At 45.0% G+C, this 22,414-nt stretch overlaps 1 protein-coding gene and 1 long non-coding RNA gene across 3 annotated transcripts in view; one reads left to right on the top strand and one right to left on the bottom strand.

Moving 5' to 3' along the window:
• MLXIPL (MLX interacting protein like) overlaps positions 1–22,414 on the top strand; it is a 298,532-nt gene that overhangs the window by 267,201 nt on the left and 8,917 nt on the right. Inside the window, exons 13-16 of one of the 2 annotated variants that reach the window (XM_063956160.1) lie at positions 50–169; positions 4,251–4,378; positions 5,540–5,663; positions 17,943–18,072. In XM_063956160.1, coding sequence (XP_063812230.1) covers positions 50–169; positions 4,251–4,378; positions 5,540–5,663; positions 17,943–18,072 — 502 coding nt within the window. Of the gene's footprint in view, positions 1–49; positions 170–4,250; positions 4,379–5,539; positions 5,664–17,942; positions 18,073–22,414 lie in introns of those variants that run through there. The other variant, XM_063956161.1, reaches the window with a different exon arrangement.
• On the bottom strand, positions 19,563–20,283 carry LOC134986673 (uncharacterized). Its single transcript, XR_010192507.1, has 4 exons — positions 20,260–20,283; positions 20,115–20,178; positions 19,923–20,041; positions 19,563–19,694 (listed from the first exon to the last, which is right to left on the bottom strand). It is a non-coding gene; the product is annotated as an uncharacterized LOC134986673 (long non-coding RNA).

Here is a 22,414-nt window from a genome sequence, read left to right as displayed (position 1 = left end):
ACCTTTCCTCTATATCACACCTGTGCATAACATCTGCATATCTCTTCAGGTGGAGAGCCGCCGTATAACACACATCTCAGCCGAACAGAAGCGACGTTGTAACATTAAATTGGGATTTGACACCCTGCACAGTCTGGTGACAACTCTACATGGACAGCACACCAACAAGGTATCACACATTGGTCTCACAGCAGCACATTGTGCAGGATGATGCGTCCAAATACATACCTCCCAACATGACCCCCTACAGGAGGGCCACAATGCTCTGCTTCTGGACTTCTCTCTTAATTTTTTTTTTCAACATATTTTTATTGAAGCAATATATGTGTTACATACATAAACAGTCACAATAGGTCAAACCTATGTTAGAAGCGTAAATGCGAGAAGGGAACAGATAAGAATACAGTTGAGTCTTTAGTCAAGAGACATATCAATTACAGTAAAAACAATAATGTCACGTTTGCATGAAGCATGTCTCTGAGGGCATCAATATCCATTGATCTAAAATCTAGTCCATTCAGCTGACCCAGACACATACAGGTCTAGATGACAAAAAAAAAAACACCCGTGTCCGTACGCCATCTCCTCCTCCATCCGTCCATAGAGCCCGGAATGAAATCAGTTCTAAAGCACAATCGGCGGATCCCCCGCAACTGTTCTAGTTAGAAACTATTCTGTATTAGACAAAGAGTTATGGAGCTGCACCCTAACCGTTGTCGACAAGGTCGTTATATAGCTCTCCCACACCTCGAAAAAATCTCTGTACCTTAGTATCTTTTTCCAGCAAAATTCCTATCCACTCCATCCTAAAAAGATAAAATAATTTGGCCTTAAATAATGATAGTGTAGGTGGATCTCTAGCGATCCATACTTGCAGAATAGCCTTCCTGGCCGCTATACTAACTGCCAGCAGCAGCTTTCTACTACCCCGAGAGAGACGTTGGCCCGGTGAGAAAATACAGAAAAGCGCCCATTCCGGATACAATCTCCAATAGTTCACCAGGTTAGCCGTCAAGTAATTTCTTATACTTATCCAGAACTGTCTAATCATAGGGCAGGTCCACAGGCGGTGATATAGGTCCGCCTGGGGAGCGCCACATTTCCAACATGTATGTGTATCAGCTAGTCCTATCAGGCACCTTCTATGCGGCGATAAATAAGTCCTGTGCAAAATATTAAGAGACATTTCTGTATACCTAGAAGAGGGAAATAATTTACAAGCCTTTACATGGGCCGCAAGTAAGTCAGTTGTCTCAATCCCGGAGAGACAGTCCCTCCAAGACCTGATACCTCCTTGTTCCAATCCATAGGTGAGAAACATCTGATAGTAGCTGAAACATAGTGTTGAGCTAAAAGAAAGGCCACAGGATAGGCCAGCAAAACTGGATATCTAGTGGTGGCCTCCTGGAATGTGAGCGGCCTCGAGCCCCGCATATCTACTAGATGACAGATCTTGGAAACACCCCCCACCCGCCAGATATTAAACGGATAGTGTGCCCGACCCGCCTGAAAGTCCGGAGTAGCTATGAACGGAAGGTATAATGATTTGTGGGCATTAAGATTGTGTTTATTTCGTATATCCGTCCACAACTTTTTAATGGTCCACAATAGTGGGTTTCTCCTCAACTCCTCGGACACCTCCTGAGCATGTAGATGTAGAAAGGTGACTAGATCCCCCCCTTGCAAAAATTCCCTATCTAAGTCAGTGTTCGTGTAGTTGTTGTCATTGTGCAACCAGTCATGTAAGTACCGTAGTTGAGCGGCTTGGGAGTACCAAAGAACATTAGGAAAATTAATTCCCCCATTCCCTGTGGTCTGCTGCAGCTTAATCAACGCTATACGTGGTTTCCCTCCCCGCCAAACAAATCGTCTAAAAAGGAAATTGATACGTTGAACATCTTTAGGTAGGAGCACATGTGGCATGGCTTGAATAAAGTACATCAGACGGGGGAATGATATCATCTTAATCAAGCTAGCTCTCCCCATATATGATAAAGGCATAGATTTCCAGGTGTCAAGTTCTGCTTCAATTTTTTGGATAGCCGAGGTAAATTTTAGGGTATATAGTCGCTCCGGCTTTCTCGATATCCGAATCTCCAGATAGATCAATTGATCTGAACTCCATTGTAGTGGTAAGCCCCTCACCCCGTCCCTCAAAAACGAACCACCCCCCAATCTTAGTGCCACCGACTTTGCCCAGTTAACGTTGAAACCAGAAACATGTCCATACGCCTGTAATAAATTAAATATATGAGTCAAGGAAGTCTCCGGGTCCGAGACATAAAGCAGTAGATCATCAAGCAAATGCTGTAAGCTTTAGTTCCCTGCGACCTATTTGAATTCCATAAAACTGAGTGTCAGCTAATAATAAACGATGGAGGGGATCTATGTCCAAATTGAACAACAGGGGAGACAAAGGGCAGCCCTGCCATGTGCCACGATGCATGACCACCGGATCACTGGTATAGCCATTAAGTAAGAGGGTAGTGGAAGGAGAATCGTATAAATAACGAATAATATTAATAAAGTCTTGGTGGAATAGTCTACGTTCTAAGACCTTGAATAGATGGGGCCAAAGTACCGTATCGAAGGGCTTAGTAGTGTCCAAACTGAGGAGTATATTCTTGGACTGGGGCGATTGAGCAGAGGCTAAGACTGCAGCAATAGCAGCACGAATTCCCTTAACCGAATGTGTATTGCGAACAAAGCCAAGCTGGTGATTAGTTAAAGTGTGGGGGAGGATCGTCTGTAGCCGATCTGCCAAAATTTTAGTAAATAGTTTTATGTCGGTGTTTAATAACGTAATGGGCCTGTATGAAGTCACCAATTGTGACTTCTCTCTTAATTTATGATTGCCTGCACCTGTCTTGAACAGGTTAATGGATAAGAAAGGTGTTTCAGCACAGGTGATGGCAATCATAAATTAAGATTGAAGTCCAGGAGCAGAGCATTCTGTCCCTCCTAAAGAGGGTCATGGGGGTCATTCCGAGTTGATCGCTTGCTAGCTAGTTTTAGCAGCCATGCAAACGCTATGCCGCCGCCCACTGGGGAGTGTATTTTAGCTTAGCAGAAGTGCGAACGCATGTGCAGCCGAGCTCTGCAAAAACAGTTTGTGCAGTTTCTGAGTAGCTCTGAACCTATTCAGCGCTTGCGATCACTTCAGCCTATTCGTGTCCGGATTTGACGTCATACACCCGCCCAGCCGCGCCTGCGCTTTTTCAGACACGCCTGCGTTTTTGCAAACACTCCCTGAAAACAGTCAGTTGACACCCAGTAACGCCCCCTTCCTGTCAATCTTTTTGCGGCCGTCAGCGCGAAGGAAAACTTTGCTAGAACCTGAGTACAAACACAAAGGGCTTTGTACCCGTACGTCGAGCGTGCGCATTGTGGGGCATACGCATGCCCAGAAATGCAGTTTTTTCACCTGATCACTGCGCTGCGAAAATCGTCAGCGAGCGATCAACTCTGAATGATCCCCCATGTTGGGAGGTATGCAAATAGGTTACCCTGACGCATACCATGCATCCTTGTGACACACTAACAGTACATGGTTTCCATATCTCCTTGCTGGAGCACAGGTGTATTCATTACTGACTGACACATTTTAAAATACAGGTGGAGCTAATTATTACACTTGTGATTCTGTGAGGAGACCTGGAAGACATGCATTCAGTGAGTGTGTGCCCCGAGGACTGTATATTAGAAGCACTGCACTAGATGTTTGGCTACTTGACAAATTTAGTTGTGGATTAATTAATAAATATAAAAAAAAGCTTGGTTTATGTCTGTGAATTAGTTGAGCCCCAGTTATGGTGGGAAAAATGTTAATGAGAAGTTTAGGTGCAGACATATTTAAATAACCGGCATCAATACTAGAACCTATGTTGGTCACCACTGAAGCAGAAGTGGCAAACAGCATTAGCGTATGCCATTAAGTTGAGGATGATTGCTGTATAGTTTCACCAGCATAAAAATACTCTTTGTAAATTGCAGTCCTCGCTACATGAAGCTTCTGTGGCAAATGACGTGTATTGGCTGCTCAATGCTCTACCAAGCTGCAATGTGCCACATTGTAGAATTTTACAGTTCCCTGTACAGGAGAGTCAGTTGTTTGGGATTATGGGATATGAATGCCAGTAGGGGAATAAAAACGTTATTGGCAAAAAATGGATAAACAGAGAGGTAGCAGTAAAGAAAAGACCTAGTTCCTAAGTAAGCGATGACTAGTGACAGAAACCTGATTTCCTCAGCTCAGCAAGGCCACCACTTTACAGAAAACAGCAGCATATATCTGTAAACTGCAACAGGAGAGGACCCAGCTGCAGGAAGAATCGCAACACCTGCGCCGGCAAGTACAGGAGCTCAGTGACAGCATCAGGTAAGCAGCATACAATCATTCATTTACCATTCAATAAAGTTACACAGATTGACAAACATGAACCTGATTTTTTTGGCCTATTTAAAATAAATATTCAAATATGTATAATAAAATAAATAATTTTATTTAATTCCATCTAATTAATTTAAGTTTTTAAGCATTTTTTATTTTATTTTAAGGACTTAGGTCTTCTGCTTTTCTCTTTCCATACCACTTGTCTTGGAAAACTAATCAGCTGTTTCGGATTTCAGTTTCATCTGTATGCGGATGTAATGCTATCCTGTTAATAATGAGAAGAAAAGCATTTTACCAGGGTCGGCTTTACAACTTCAAACACAGGGGCAGATTTATCAAGCCTGGTGAAGTGATAAAGTGGAAGGTGATAAAGCACCAGCCAATCAGCTCCTAACTGACATGTTACAGGCTCGGTTTGAAAAATGACAGTTAGGAGCTGACTGGCTGGTGCGTTATCACCTTCCACTTTATCACTTCACCAGGCTTAATAAATCTGCCCCGCAGTTGATGATCGGGCAGATGTATTAACCTGGAGAAGGCATAAGGAAGTGATAAACCAGTGATAAGTACAACATGATAAATGCATCAGCCAATCAGCTCCAAGATGTAAATTAACAGTTAGGAGCTGATTGGCTGGTGCGTTTATCACCTTGCACTTATCACTGGTTTATCACTTCCTTATGCGGTCTCCAGGCTTAATACATCTGCATGTTTGAAGTTGTAATGCCGACACTGTTAAATGTTTAAATCGCATTCTTAAAGTCGACCTCAGGGTGACCCAGTTCATTTTGTCAAACTCTCATACCAATCCCATGAGATCACTGTCCAGTTCTATTACACAAAACCAGAATTGTTTAAAACTTGTTCATAAATCACATCGGTAAAACTGGTGAAAGTCTGAGTTTTTTCGCCCATTAAAGGGTGTGTGCCCAGTTTTGAAAGCTTACCATTTCATCAATTCTAGGTTAGACATGTTATAAACCATTGATCATTACAACAAAGAGAACCCAACCCAAACCTACCTAGAACTAAGAATGGTTTAATGACTGATAGGTAACGGCAGCTTAATGTGCCCGCCAGATGTACTTCAGTCCTGACAGAGGAGATGTGTACCCATCTGAATGATACTGTATCTTTTCCCCACAGCCTGTGCCAGCAACAGCTTCCAGCCTCCGGGGTGCCCATAACGCACCAGCGCTTCCAGCACATGCGGCAAATGTTCCAGAGCTACGTACAGAGCAGGACCCTGCAGAACTGGAAGTTTTGGCTAGTATCCTTATATGGCTTGCTGTTGACAAGGAAGACTGCTCACTGCCCTGCTTGGGTCTAGGAAAGCTATACTAAAGCCTGCCCATTGTCCTGTTACAGTAGCACATGCATTACTCATTACTTGTGACAAACTGAACTCTTCAACCAGGTGAAAATATTCCGCATTGTACACACAGTTGATACAAGACACTGCTCTTTACTGGACTACACACCTAACCATAGCTTTTATTAAACACGACCCCAACAGCTAAACTCATGGAGGGTCTAAGGCAGTCATTCCCAACCGCGGTCCTCAAGGCACACCAACAGTGCAGGTTTTAGTGATATCCAGGCTTCAGCACAGGTGGTTAAATCAAAATAACTGAGGTACTAATTAAGTCACCTATGTTCAAGCCTGGATATCACTAAAACCAGGACTGTTAGTGTGCCTTGAGGACCGAGGTTGGGAAACACTGGTCTAAGGGGTATATATATTTAAGCAATTTTGCATAAAATCCTCCAAATCTGTTGTTATTAGCGGTTATTCTCTATGTTCAACTTCACAACAGCTCTCGTAGAAGTCTATAGAGTCTATGATACTTCTGAATTCATCAAGCTCCAAAGAGCTTAGCAGCCTGAACCGAAGACAAGGGAGAGTGGATCAATGGATTATTGCTGCTTATGCCAAAATCTGCAATTTGCATGACGCAGCTGTTTCATTGAATCTGTGCTTACTAAAGACAGGAGTGGAACGGGTTAGGTATAATATGCCGGCGGTCAGGATGCTGGCATTCAGAATACCGACCGTGGCATCCCGATAGTTAGAATCCCGACAGGGGAAGATAAGTATACTTACCTCGCCCCTTCCCCCCCCCCCTCTTCCCTGGGCCCCTAACCCTCCCTTTCTGATGTTTAAAACTCCACCCACCCACCCCCCGCAGCCTAACATCCCCGGTGGTACCTAAACCTAACCCCCCTCCCCGCAGCCTAAACCTAACCCACTCAGGGCGCAGCCTAACCCTTCCCCCACATCCAAAACCTACCCCCCCAGCTGCGGCTTACCTGTCCGACGCCGGGCTGGAGATCCTATTCTGTGCATTCAGAGACTCTCTTCTGTTACTGTTTAACGCATGCTTATTTGGGTTATTAACTCCTTCCTGTCAGCTTGCACCAGTCTGTCCGTTCTCCTCTGACCTCTCTCATTAACGAGGCATTTTCGCTCCCAGAACTGCTCCTTCTGGATGTTTGCATACTATTCTCTGTATCTCTACAGACTTCTGTGCATGAAAATCCCAAGAGATCAGCAGCTTCTGAAATACTCAATTTCATCTGGCACCAACAGTCAGTCCATGATCAAAATTCTTCCCCATTATGATGTTTGTGCTACATTTTGTTTTTATATTAAGCATTTATGAATAATGTGGCTTGGCAACATTTGTTGGGGAGAAACCGAAAGAGCAGTCTCCCTCCTGATAATAATCTGTCTGTTCTTTCTCAGTGTATGATTTGGTATGAGGGCCGGCAACAGGGGGGGTGGGGGGGTCGTCATTGGGGACACCTGTACCGGGCCCCAAGGATACACAGCTTAGTTCCCGGCAGGGATGTGAGCAGTCTTATCCAAATAGGGCAGCGAGCTGTAGGTAGTGTGGGCGTGGCCTCAGAGTGACAGGAGCCTCTCACACACAGTGACTGTGCGGCGCAAGTGTGTGCCTGTTTTTCCATGTCCAGATCTTTTGCATGCAATTATGGGAAATTGCAGCTGGCCATGATTCCCATGCCGTGCGTCTGTCTCTTCTAGTGGGGTCTGCTGTTCGGTGTTCGGGTTGTGGTACTGGGGAGTGCAGTGCAGGTGAGTCTCTCCCCGGGGTAAGAGTGGCTTGGTGAAGGGATACAGAGCTTTAGGATGGGGTGGGGGAGCTGGGAATGCAGCATGGAGTCATTGGGGAGAGACAGACTGTGGAGTGTGTGGGAGGAGAGAAAGAGGGTGACACAGACCGTGTAGTGTAGGGGGGAGAAAGAATATAAATACATGTTTGCCACAGTTAAGTTGCAAGGACATTCATAAAAATAAAGTAGATGAAAGTACATTAACAGAGGAGAAAGTCCTAGCAGAACTTTCAAAATTAAAAGTGGATAAATCAATGGGACCAGATGGAATACACCCAAGGATACTCAAAGAGCTAAAAGATGTGCTGGTTACACCTTTAACAGAATTATTTAACCAGTCACTAAATACAGGTGCTATTCCAGAGGACTGGAAAAGAGCAAATGTAGTTCCACTGCACAAAAGTGGAAGCAAGGAAGAAGCAAGTAACTACAGACCAGTAAGCCTTACATCAGTAGTAGGGAAAGTAATGGAAATACTATTAAAAGAAAGTGTTGTAGAATATCTTAAATCAAACAACTTACAGGATCCAAAACAGCATGGATTTACTGGTGGGAGATCATGCCAAACAAATCTTATTGACTTTTTTGACTCTGTGATGAAAATAATAGATCAAGGGGGAGCTGTAGATGTAGCATATCTAGACTTTAGTAAGGCATTTGACACTGTCCCACATCGCAGGCTGCTAAATAAACTTGAAAGCGTGGGGTGGATTATAAAACAGTTAAATGGATAAGAACCTGGTTGCATATAATTACATTAGAGAGTGTACAAAGAAGGGCAACTAAAATGGTGCATGGCCTACATCACAAAACTTACCCGGAAAGGCTAAAAGATCTTAGCATGTATAGTTTGGAGGAGAGAAGGGAAAAGGGGAACATGATAGAAACTTTCAAATATATCAAGGGTTTTAACAAAGTTCAGGAGGGAAACATTCTTCAAAGGAAGAGAAGTATTAGAACTCGAGGACATACACTGAGACTGGAGGGGGGGGGGAGGTTCAGGGGAAATTTAAGGAAAAATTACTTCACAGAAAGGGTAGTGGATAAGTGGAGTAGCCTCCCATCAGAGGTGGTAGAGGCTAAGACTGTAGTGCAATTTAAACATGCTTGGGATAGGCATATGAATATCCTTACAAAGAATTAAGGCTCAAAAAGGGTTGAGATTGCCTAAAGGATAAAAAAAAAAGGGCAGACTAGATGGGCCAAGTGGTTCTTATCTGCCGTCAAATTCTATGTTTCTATGTATATGTGTATAAATATATATGTATTGTGTTCTATATATATATATATATATGTGTGTGTGTATATGTGTATATATATGTGTGTATATATATATATATATATATATATATATAGTGATAAGGTAACAGCAGGCGCTAAACCTAACCCCTGAATGTAAAGCAAATGGTCATATCAAACTTTAGATACACTCCCCCATTGTGTCCGTCCTTATTCTTTCGTCGGGGTGGCTGCCCTTTTTCCCAATGGTCTTGCTGTTCCAACAGACCTAATAGTCTGACATCACAAATGGAAAATAGGCGCCTTCTAGTGTATTATCAATGGTAATTCGGTACCCCCACCAATTTACAACACCCTTATAAACGGTTGAGTGAGATGTACAGTGTGTTTGGAGAATTCACACTAGAGATAAGCTGTTTTAAGGTTTTATATTGTATGAGCAACGTTATACCTGTGGACCATATTTTTTGTTTAATAAATGTGTTACAAACTATATCACACTATTGGTTGCTTTTTGGTCTCTCTCTTATGTATTGTGGAACACATATGAGGGATTTCCGAAAAATTCCACAGTGACGCTGGAACACACAGTGGGCACATTGATTCATGATACAGTAAACGCTGGGTCTATAGGTGGCTGAATTCCACCTTGCACGGTACACCTCCCGTTTATAAGGGTGTTGTAAATTGGTGGAGGGTACCGAATTACCATTGATACACTAGGAGGCGCCTATTTTCCATTTGTGATTTATATTTATATTTTTATATATATATATATATATATATATATATATATATACACACTGCTCAAAAAAAATAAAGGGAACACTAAAATAACACATCCTAGATCTGAATGAATGAAAAATTCTTATTAAATACTTTGTTCTCTACATATTTGAATGTGCTGACAACAAAAGCACACAAAAATTATCAATGGAAATCATATTTATTAACCCATGGAGGTCTAGATTTGGAGTCACACTCAAAATTAAAGTGGAAAAACACACTACAGGCTGATCCAACTTTGATGTAATGTCCTTAAAACAAAATGAGGCTCAGTAGTGTGAGTGGCGTCCACGTGCCTGTGTGACCTCCCTACAACGCCTGGGCATGCTCCTGATGAGGTGGCGGATGGTCTCCTGAGGGATCTCCTCCCAGACCTGGACTAAAGCATCCGCCAACTCCTGGACAGTCTGTGGTGCAACGTCGCGTTGGTGGATGGAGCGAGACATGATGTCCCTGTCACAACTGAGGGCCTGAGCTGACGGGAGGCAGCCTCAGTTGTAGGGGCTGAGATGTACCGGAACCTGGGAGGTTGTATCAGACCCCTGGACATGTAAGTAACATGAATAATAACTGCCCGAAGGCGTGACCACGACAACTTAGATAAAAGTCAATGATGTTTATTATGACAACTCCGCATCACAGCAGCAATAAAAGAAAACGTAAAAGTCAGCAAAGAATAAATACAGTTCCTGAGTACTACAGCATGGCAGGAGCCACAGGGCACTGGTAGTGTGAGATAGTTCTTATGATCTTCTAGATGGAAAGTCCTTACCAGGCCCGGCTGTAGCAATGGAGATAACCCAGGATTGTACCAGCTGGTGTTCCAGGAAGAGCTGGGTTGCTGAAGGTAAAACAGCTGCTGTGGATACTGGCTGGAACCAGACTGTTGTTAGCACGGAGTGGATACTGGCTGGAACCAGTTAAATAATAAATGAACTTTGGGAGCGATGAAATGTGAACTGAAATGTAGAACTTGAGAGCGGAGAAATAATAATTCCGGTGGAGAGTGGTAAAGTGTAGAAAGGACACCGGCCCTTTAAGGGAAGCTGTACTCTGCTGGAAGCTGAGGCTGGAAGCAGGTAGTGTTGTAGCTGGAAACAGATGAATCCACAATGGATTGGAGAGTCAGGCTACACCGCAGGTGGAATGCTGGTGCGGGTCTCTATGGTGGAAGTCTTGAGACAGGAGCTGGAACCTGGAAGACAATCATAGAAGAGAGACAAACAGGAACTAGGTTTGACAACCAAAGCACTGACGTCTTCCTTGCTCAGGTACAGCTTACTTATACCTGCAGCAAGGAAGGGGTTGGCTAGGCAATTATGCAAATCAACAACACAGACAGCAGATTGGTGGAAATGATCAGATGACAGAATCCAAGATGGCTGCGCCCATGCAGACACTTGGAGGGAAGTTTGGTTTGTAATCCATGTGGTCTGGGAAACAGTAATGGCGGCGCCGGCCACTGGAGACAGGAGACGCCAGGCTGATAGATGCACATTTAACCACGCGGGCACAGCGGAGGCCGCGGCTGATGAAAAGACCACTCTGCATGTGGAAACTCAGGAACAGCGGAATCCGGTCCTGGAACGCTGAGCCCGCCTTAGGAGGCATCTGAAGGGTAAGTAATGGCGTCCAGATACCCGGATCGTGACAGCACCCCCCCCTTTAGGAGTGGCCCCAGGACACTTCTTAGGCTTTAAAGGAAACTTTGCGTGGAAATTTCGGACCAAGGCAGGAGCATGGACGTCAGAGGCATTGGTCCAAGAGCGTTCTTCAGGACCATAGCCCTTCCAGTCAATGAGATACTGAAGTTGACCGTAACGGTGACGTGAGTCCAGGATCTTGGCCACTTCATACTCAACGCCTCGTTGAGTTTGGACTTTCGGAGTTGGTGGAAGTGAGGAATGAAACCGATTCAAGATTAGCGGTTTCAACAGGGAAACATGGAATGTCCTGGGTATTTTTAAGAAGGGAGGTAACTGGAGTCTGTAAGCAACAGGATTGATGACTTGATCAATTTTAAAAGGACCGATGTAGCGAGGTGCAAACTTCATACTGGGAACTCTTAACCTCAAATTCTTCGTGGATAACCATACCCGATCACCCACCTTGAGAGCAGGAACTGCTCGACGCTTCTTATCCGCAAACTTCTTGTACCTGAACGATGCCTTGAGCAGAGCTGATCGTACGCTCTTCCAGATATTGGCAAACTGATGCAAGGTGATATCCACTGCGGGAACAGAAGTTGCTGGAAGCGGTTGGAACTCAGGGACTTTAGGGTGGAATCCAAAGTTGGTGAAGAATGGTGTTGAGGAAGATGAAGAATGATACTGGTTGTTATGACAGAACTCGGCCCAGGGAAGTAATTGAACCCAGTCATCTTGAGAGGAGGACACATAGATGCGGAGGAAGGCCTCCAAGTCCTGATTCACCCTCTCAGTTTGACCATTGGTCTGAGGATGGTAAGCCGTGGAAAACTTTAACTTGACTTGGAGGACTTGACATAAACTTCGCCAGAATTTGGCTGTGAATTGAACTCCTCGATCTGAGATAATTTCTTCTGGAAGACCGTGGAGTCGGAAGATCTCTTGTATGAATACTTGAGCCAACTTGGAAGCTGACGGAAGACCGGTGAGAGGAATGAAGTGTGCCATCTTGGTGAACCGGTCAACTACCACCCAGATGGTATTGAACTTGTTGCACATGGGCAAATCTGTAATAAAATCCATCGACAAATGGGTCCATGGTCGACGGGGAACAGATAGTGGAACCAGTTGCCCCGCAGGCGACTGGCGGGATACTTTATGTTGAGCACACTTTGGGCAAGATGCAATAAACTCCAAAACGTCCTTTTTCAGAGTTGGCCACCAATAGGACCTAGAGATAAACTCCAGGGTTTTTTGGATACCTGTATGTCCGGCAAAACGGGAAGCATGGGCCCAATGCATGAGCTTCTTCCTTAGTGTCGGCTTCACAAAACTTTTCCCTGATGGGGGCGTAGAGTCCATCCCTACCGTGGAGAATGCCAACGGATTTATAATAGGATGCTTGTCTGAAGACTCTGACTCATTTTCTTGCTCCCATGAGCGGGAAAGGGCATCGGCCTTGCGATTCTGAGAGCCCGGACAGAACTGGAGTTTAAAGTCGAACCTGGAAAAGAAAAGTGCCCATCTGGCCTGACGAGGGTTGAGACATTGTGCGCCTTTTAGATATAGAAGGTTCTTGTGGTCTGTAAGGATGGTGATTGAATGAGAAGCTCCCTCCAACAGATATCTCCACTCCTCTAGAGCGAGCTTGATGGCTAGCAACTCCTGGTCGCCAATGGCATAGTTGCGCTCCGCTGGGGAGAACTTCCGTGAGAAGAAACTGCAAGGATGTAAATGACCATCTTTAGCCCTCTGAGATAACACCGCTCCTACTCCAACGGAGGAGGCATCCACCTCTAAGATGAAAGGAGAGTCGATGTCAGGCTGTTTCAGGACAGGTGCAGAGATGAACCTCTGTTTTAAAAGATGAAAAGCTTGCATGGCTTCTTCAGACCACTTGGACGGGTTAGCACCCTTCTTGGTGAAAGCAGTAATAGGCGCCACAATGGTGGAAAAGTCTCGTATAAACTTTCGGTAATAATTGGCGAACCCTAAGAACCTCTGGACCCCTTTGAGGGTTAAGGGTACCGGCCAATTCTGGATTGCTTGTAGTTTCTCAGGATCCATCTCTAGTCCGGAACCGGACACAATGTACCCTAGAAACGGAATGGACTTGACTTCAAAGACGCATTTCTCTAATTTGCAGTAGAGATGATTGACACGGAGACGGGACAGAACCTCCTTTACCCAGAAACGATGTTCCTCTAAATCGTTGGCAAAAATGAGGATATCATCTAGATAGACCACGACATGACGGTATAGAATGTCTCTGAAGATCTCATTGACGAAATGCTGGAAGACAGCTGGAGCATTGCTCAATCCGAAGGGCATGACGAGGTACTCATAATGTCCGTCACGGGTGTTAAATGCGGTCTTCCACTCGTCACCCTCACGGATCCGGATGAGATTGTATGCACCTCTCAGGTCCAGCTTTGTAAAGATGGTAGCTCCGCTAACTCTGTCAAAGAGCTCAGTAATCAGGGGTAAAGGATAGCGGTTCTTGATGGTAATGTCGTTCAAACCTCTGTAGTCGATGCACGGCCGCAGACCACCATCTTTCTTCTTTACAAAAAAGAAGCCTGCGCCGGCTGGAGAAGAAGAAGGCCGAATGAACCCCTTTGCTAGGTTCTCTTTAATGTATTCCTCCATAGAATGTGTCTCGGGGAGAGACAACGGATAAGTTCGGCCTCGAGGTGGAACCTTCCCTGGAACGAGATCAATCGGGCAGTCCCATTCTCTATGAGGAGGAAGGATATCAGCAGAAGCTTTACTGAACACATCCGTGAAATCTTGATATGGAGGAGGTGGAACATCAGACGACCTGGGGGAGGAAGAACAGACAGGCAACACTTTAAACAAACATGTCTTAGTACAGGAGGAACCCCATGCCAGGATTTGCGTAGTCGTCCAATCAATTGTAGGATTGTGAAGACGGAGCCATGGAAGGCCCAGGACCACAGGATGTGTGGCTCTTGGAATCACTAAAAATGAAATAAGTTCGGAATGAAGAACTCCCACTCTCAGACGAACTGGTAGAGTCCTTAGAGAAATAACTGTATCAAAAATTTTACTGCCATCCACAGCAGTTAAGGAAAAGGACGAAGGAAGTCTCTCGGTGGGTAGGGACCACCGTTTAACATAGGCTTCAGTAATAAAGTTCCCAGCTGCTCCGGAATCCAGGAGGGCAATGACGTTCTGATAACGTTGAGCAACTTGAAGCGAGACTGGGAGGTTACAATCTTGAGGAGATGGAGAGGAGATCATTACTCCTAGCCGGCCCTCTCCTTGGCGAGCTAGGGTTTGGAGTTTCCCGGACGTTTGGGACAGGCATTAATGGTGTGAGACGGAGCTGCACAATACAGACAGAGAAACTCGGAGAGACGTCTTCGGCGCTCAGCAGGAGTTAAACGGGAACGGCCAATTTGCATGGGTTCATCTGTAGTTGGTGACAGTTGGCGAGGAGGAGGAGTAGAAGATTTTGGAGCAGATGATCTTCCACGCTCAGTTGCTCTCTCTCTGAAACGTAAGTCAACTTTCGTACAAAGTGAGATTAGCTCATCTAACTTGGAGGGTAAGTCTCTGGTAGCTAACTCATCTTTAATACGCTCGGATAAACCATGCCAGAATGCAGCATACAGGGCCTCGTCGTTCCATGCCAGTTCGGATGCCAGGATCTGGAACTGTATAAGATATTGTCCTACAGTACGTGATTCCTGGCGTAAACGGAGAATCTCAGACGAAGCTGAAGTTACCCGGCCTGGCTCGTCGAAGATGCGCCTGAATGTTGACACAAATGCAGTGTAAGAAGATAGCAGGGTGTCGGACCTCTCCCATAACGGTGATGCCCAATCAAGGGCTGAGCCACTGAGAAGAGAAATAATGTAGGCAATTTTTGTACGGTCACTGGGAAAATTGCCAGGTTGTAGCTCAAACTGAATCTCACACTGGTTGAGAAATCCCCTGCAGAATCTTGGAGATCCGTCAAATTTTGCTGGCGTTGGAAGATGAAGACGTGGAGCAGAAATGGGTAAGGTGGGTGGGGTTATAGCTGGAGTCACTGTGGTTGACGCACCAGACGCGCCTGATCCACGGAGAGTTGTCTGAATCCCATCCAGCCGAGTAGAGAGATCCTGGAGACAGCGGATGATGTGGCCCTGTGCAGCCTCCTGATGTTCTAGTCGGGCTGCCAGTTCTTGCATCGGCCTGGCCGCTTGATCCTGGTCTCCGGCTGGATTCATTAGGTCAGTGCTTACTGTCACAACTGAGGGCCTGAGCTGACGGGAGGCAGCCTCAGTTGTAGGGGCTGAGATGTACCGGAACCTGGGAGGTTGTATCAGACCCCTGGACATGTAAGTAACATGAATAATAACTGCCCGAAGGCGTGACCACGACAACTTAGATAAAAGTCAATGATGTTTATTATGACAACTCCGCATCACAGCAGCAATAAAAGAAAACGTAAAAGTCAGCAAAGAATAAATACAGTTCCTGAGTACTACAGCATGGCAGGAGCCACAGGGCACTGGTAGTGTGAGATAGTTCTTATGATCTTCTAGATGGAAAGTCCTTACCAGGCCCGGCTGTAGCAATGGAGATAACCCAGGATTGTACCAGCTGGTGTTCCAGGAAGAGCTGGGTTGCTGAAGGTAAAACAGCTGCTGTGGATACTGGCTGGAACCAGACTGTTGTTAGCACGGAGTGGATACTGGCTGGAACCAGTTAAATAATAAATGAACTTTGGGAGCGATGAAATGTGAACTGAAATGTAGAACTTGAGAGCGGAGAAATAATAATTCCGGTGGAGAGTGGTAAAGTGTAGAAAGGACACCGGCCCTTTAAGGGAAGCTGTACTCTGCTGGAAGCTGAGGCTGGAAGCAGGTAGTGTTGTAGCTGGAAACAGATGAATCCACAATGGATTGGAGAGTCAGGCTACACCGCAGGTGGAATGCTGGTGCGGGTCTCTATGGTGGAAGTCTTGAGACAGGAGCTGGAACCTGGAAGACAATCATAGAAGAGAGACAAACAGGAACTAGGTTTGACAACCAAAGCACTGACGTCTTCCTTGCTCAGGTACAGCTTACTTATACCTGCAGCAAGGAAGGGGTTGGCTAGGCAATTATGCAAATCAACAACACAGACAGCAGATTGGTGGAAATGATCAGATGACAGAATCCAAGATGGCTGCGCCCATGCAGACACTTGGAGGGAAGTTTGGTTTGTAATCCATGTGGTCTGGGAAACAGTAATGGCGGCGCCGGCCACTGGAGACAGGAGACGCCAGGCTGATAGATGCACATTTAACCACGCGGGCACAGCGGAGGCCGCGGCTGATGAAAAGACCACTCTGCATGTGGAAACTCAGGAACAGCGGAATCCGGTCCTGGAACGCTGAGCCCGCCTTAGGAGGCATCTGAAGGGTAAGTAATGGCGTCCAGATACCCGGATCGTGACAGTCCCAGATGTGCTCAATTGGATTCAGGTCTGGGGAATGGGCGGGCCAGTGCATAGCATCAATGCCTTCGTCTTGCAGGAACTGCTGACACACTCTAGCCACATGAGGTCTAGCATTGTCTTGCATTAGGAGGAACCCAGGGCCAACCGCACCAGCATATGGTCTCACAAGGGGTCTGAGGATCTCATCTCGGTACCTAATGGCAGTCAGGCTACCTCTGGCGAGCACATGCGACCCCCCAAAGAAATGCCACCCCACACCATTACTGACCCACTGCCAAACCGGTCATGCTGGAGGATGTTGCAGGCAGCAGAACGTTCTCCTTGGCATCTCCAGACTCTGTCACGTCTGTCACATGTGCTCAGTGAGAACCTGCTTTCATCTGTGAAGAGCACAGGGCGCCAGTGGCGAATTTGCCAATCTTGGTGTTCTCTGGCAAATGCCAAACGTCTTGCACGGTGTTGGGCTGTAAGCACAACCCCCACCTGTGGACGTCGGGCCCTCATACCACCCTCATGGAGTCTGTTTCTGATAGTTTGAGTAGACATATGCACATTTGTGGCTTGCTGGAGGTCATTTTGAAGGGCTCTGGCAGTGCTCCTCCTGTTCCTCCTTGCACAAAGGCGGAGGTAGCAGTCCTGCTGCTGGGTTGTTGCCCTCCTACGGCCTCCTCCACGTCTCCTGATGTACTGGCCTGTCTCCTGGTAGCGCCTCCATGCTCTGGACACTACGCTGACAGACACAGCAAACCTTCTTGCCACAGCTCGCATTGATGTGCCATCCTGGATGAGCTGCACTACCTGAGCCACTTGTGTGGGTTGTAAACATCAGCCAGAAAGCATAGGAGCTGACAAGTGGTCTGTGGTCACCACCTGCAGAACGACTCCTTTATTGGGGGTGTCTTGCTAATTGCCTATAATTCCCACCTGTTGTCTATTCCATTTGCACAACAGCATGTGAAATTGATTTTCAATCAGTGTTGCTTCCTAAGTGGACAGTTTGATTTCACAGAAGTGTGATTGACTTGGAGTTACATTGTGTTGTTTAAGTGTTCCTTTTATTTTTTTGAGCAGTGTATATATACATATATTCAATAATAACAATAATTATATATATAAATATAAATAATCTGAGGGGGCCTCAGAGATATCACTGTACTGGGCCTCAAGATTTCTTTTGCCAGCCGCGTGGGGTCTTAATCTGTCCCTGTGTGGCTCTTGTATGATTTCATATATTTTGAATTTAAAAAACAAAACACATTTATCCTGGTTGATTCCTTAACTGACTATAGTTCAGCCTCCTTATCCGTCCTCTATTTGAATCATTCAACCGTATGGTGTCCACAGCCAGCATGACAGATCTGAGGCAGACATCTTTGGAGTGGCTAGACCAGCACTGCTCCCTGCCTGCACTGAGACCTAGTATGTATGGGAAGCAGCAATGCATTGTATAACAAGGAAACATTGTATGCCGTTCCATGTGACAGTTGTGATGATAGCACAGGCGTACATGGGAGAAGACCAATGCAGTGGCTTTATTGAGAAGCCGTTCATATACTATAGACTGGATACAGTTACTGAAAAAACTAACATACTGTACCAAACGCCTACATTTTCCCTTTGTTACAACATATGGTAGAATGTTATGCTACAACTGTTTTTTGGGTTTTGTTTTTTTAACTTATTGAAAATTGCATTAATTTTTGTGTTATCATATGACTTTCTGTACGGTGGTCATCCAAAATACAGTATTATACATCCTAAAACTTACCCCCAGGAATTGGGTGCAGTTTACTTATTCCAGAAGTACCAATTGTTCCACCCCCATAGTCTTCACATTTCAGTACTGATTTTCCTATTATTGTACCGTTAATTGTACCCTATCCTTACCTATCTACTGTATTCAGCTCTGGTGTAGGACTTATGGGGAGATTTATCAGAGTTTGGAGAGAGATGAAGTACCAGCAAATGAGCTTCTCACTGTCATGTTCCAGCTGTGTTTAAAAAATGACAGGAGCTGATTGGTTGGTACTTCATCTCATTCCACTTTATCTCTCTCCAAGCTTTGAGAAATCTCCCCCTATGTCTCTCCTCTGCCTAAAAACCATAGGACAGATCTGGGTACTCTGGTGATTTCTGAGTGTCCCTTTCTTAACCATAATTGTTATATTTAATAACACATTGCAGTATAGCACAGTAACATTGTGTGCTCCCAAAGATAGAATGCAATATTGCACTGGATGTCTTGCTCTTGGTAATAACCGTACATACAGTATAGAAGAAGAAATGCAGCCTGAATGTCTCTGTACTTGCTTTGGATGCTACCAGTCAGGTTTAAACATTTGGGGATCCAGGTTTTATTCACTGTGGGATACGGGAAATCGTATATTAGGACCGTTATCCAGCATTTGGCATATGCTAAGGAACGGGATCCAGTTAGGATCCCGGCTGTTGGGATCCTGACAGAATACCGACACCATACAGAATCCCAAATAGATTCACCATCCTGGCATCCAATGCCAAAAAGCTAACACCTCGCGGCACGAGAGGTAAGCCACGGTGGGGGGCGGGGGGATTAGGGTTAGGAATGTACCACAGGGAGGGTTAGGGTAAGGTTTAGGCTACGGGGAGGGTGGGTTAGGGCTAGGGACCGGGGGGAAGGTAAGTTTACTTACCTTTCCCTGTTGGGATTCCGACCATCAGGATTCCATGGTCGGTATCCCATACACTGGTATATCAAACACAATACTGAGGAACTGCGCATTTGCTTTCTTATAATAAGCACGATTGCTTTCTGTGTATTTATGTTATATTTTTATAATGTGTGATATATATATATATATATATTTATATTTTAAAAAAATATATATATGTATATATACCACAACAACCACCAAGGTGGAAGGTGCACTCACGCCCAGAAATTAGTCTCTGAAGTCACTTGTAAATTCAGTATATTTTTATTCGGGTTCACTGTTGATGCCGTATTTCATCGACGTTTCGGTCCTTATGCGGACCTTTATCAAGATTGGCACTTAAATCACCTATACAATCAGAAACAGTTACAATTAATATGTATAAGAACCCAGATTTATTCAACACCAACACCACCAGTGCCTCCCAGGCCCTGAAGACTGTCACAAAAACCAGAAAACGTATTAAAAAGCTGTTTTTTTATATATGTAAAAAAGAGATACTTGAAAGTAATCCACGTGTGATGAAAGAGACACCTCCACCGTTAGGACTATCTGTTTAGATAGGCAAATGATTACCTGGACGGCAAGCCAGATCACTCAGATGCGTGGAATGGCCTTCAAAGTTGGCAACATGCCTGATCACATAATGAAGTTAAAAAGCCTATAACGTAGGGGAAGCTGCAAGGCGTAGTCACCTATTAGATAAATAACAGAGTAACTACACCATAAGAAAATACACTAACAACGTCATTTTGGAAAAGATCATACCTAGTTACATGTAGAAATAGCTCATGGCAGCTTGTGGGCTCTGTACATGTGTCAGACACTCAGTCTGTAAGGAGGCACAACAGGAAAAAATAATCACCAACCGTAATCATGTGTCAGAAGGGAGCTGCAGGAGAACCATACTCACTGCTCAAGTGTCCAGAGCCAAATGGAAGCTGCATAAAGTTCAGCCTCAGCTGAGCACTATTTAAGGATCAACCACAGGAAGTGCCAATTAGGGAGATTAGTATAAACCCAGTCTCTCATTAACTGATCACCTCTCAGATAACTAACTCAGACCAACTGGGTAAAACGTTACAGGGTTCACAGGACAGGCAGTGGCTATCGCTAACGCACGGCTACTTAAATGAGTGTATTTTAACGATTTAGAAGGGCAACTGCCGGAGACGCGTCTTTTGCGTTCCACCGACCGGAACTCCATGCGTTCCATTCCGCGGAAGTGGCGCTGGCCGGAAGTCTCTGCGTTCCACTCGCGGAAGGAACCGTAATTAGGCTTATCCACTGGCAAATGTTTAAAGGAGGTGTACAACCTAGAGGGGGGTGTTCACAGAGAATGAACACTCCCCCAGGTGGAATCATCAATGTACAGGTCCACTCATAGCTCACAGGGACTCGGAGGTATACCGGAGGTCACCTCACGTATAATCCTGGATTAACCTATGTGTAGCCTGTCAATCACCACAGAAGAAAAAGAGTGCAAATGTAAATAATGATCCATAATATGAAATGTCAAAAATGACATAAGAGGGCACCAAATCAAATGACCACAACTCACCCTATGCATACAAACTAACATATATCTGATCAACAAAGGCAAATTGAATACTGATGTGAGTGTAATATCTTTATAGTAATACATTGGTATAATGTAGTAAAAGATTTTAAATAATAAAAGGGAATAGTGGGTGGTGTGGTCATTGAAATTGGTGAACCCTCGTGACTAGTATAGGACCTGGGAAGGCTCCGGGAAACAGCAGAAAAATATATATAAAAAACATAAGCAAGGACGTATAAATAACTGTCCTTACCTTCTTAATCTCTATACATAAAAAGAACATACAAAAATGAAAAAAATAAAACATAGAACATAGAACATATAAAACACAAATCAAAACCCAGCCTGTATATGCTGATTGTATCACAGTGCCCTATGTCCCTGAAACATACAAAGTGTGTTCCAAGGTATCCAATCAACTATGGCAAAATAAAATTCTAAAGAAAAATATTAAGGGGGTTGGCCTCATTGAGGCCCTTTGGTGACACTGTATTGAGTTTGTGTATCCAAAAGCTTTCCTTCTGTTTAAGTAACAAGGTGCGATCGCCTCCACTAACAGGTGGCGGCACCCAGTCAATCAGCTGACACTTCAGGGCAGATACTTGATGTCTAACTGACAAAAAGTGCCGTGCTACCGGTTTGTCAGAAAAGCCCACATTGAGGGCCGTGTGTATGGATGACCGATGGTTTGCCATCCTGTTGCGAAAGGGACGCGCAGTTAGTCCGACATAACATAACCCACATGGGCACTTTAGAAGGTAGACGACATGATCCAGTCGACAGTGGAGATGATATCTGATGAAGATTTTTTTCCCTGTGTGTGGGTGATACAAAAAAGGACCAGTGATCATAGATCTGCACGTTGTGCACCCCCCGCAAGAAAAACTGCCAGGTTTGGCTTGCATAAGCTGGATTTGAGATGTGTTCTGTTCAGGGAAAATCGTGGGTCTCATTAGTAATTGCTTTAGGTTGGCCCCTCGTTTGTATGCAACCATAGGAGCAGGTGTTTTAAGAAAAGGCAAACTGTTGTCGGTGGCTATTATTGGCCAATGTTTCCGTAGGGCCTTTCTGGTTGCACTTGTGGAACCATCATACTGAGTGGAACAAATCATCCGATTGTTACGAATGGGGTTTTTAACCTGTTGTCCATGAAAAATGCTGTTCGCTTTATTACGACAGCGAGTAAGTACACTGCTAGTGTACCCTCGCTCCAGAAAGCGAGAAGTGATCTCGTTACATTGTTGATCTTTGAGTGCTGCGTTGGAATTGATCCTCATGGCTCTGAGGTACTGGGATATGGGCAATCCTTCCTTGAGGGCTGGGGGATGATGGCTGCTAGCATGCAAGGTCAGATTGCGGTCCGTGGGTTTACGGTACAACGAGGTGTCCAGTCGGTCACCATTTCTGGTGATACTGACATCCAGGAAAGTGATGTTAGTGGCCGATACTGTGTATGTGAACTTGATAGGATTATCCAAAGCATTCAATTGGTTCACCATGTCAAGAA

Source organism: Pseudophryne corroboree, chromosome 2, assembly GCF_028390025.1.
Source record: "Pseudophryne corroboree isolate aPseCor3 chromosome 2, aPseCor3.hap2, whole genome shotgun sequence".
In the NCBI taxonomy this organism is placed as follows: domain Eukaryota; kingdom Metazoa; phylum Chordata; class Amphibia; order Anura; family Myobatrachidae; genus Pseudophryne; species Pseudophryne corroboree.
Note: the sequence above shows the minus strand (reverse complement) of the source record. Positions and strands in the feature narration are given on the sequence as shown.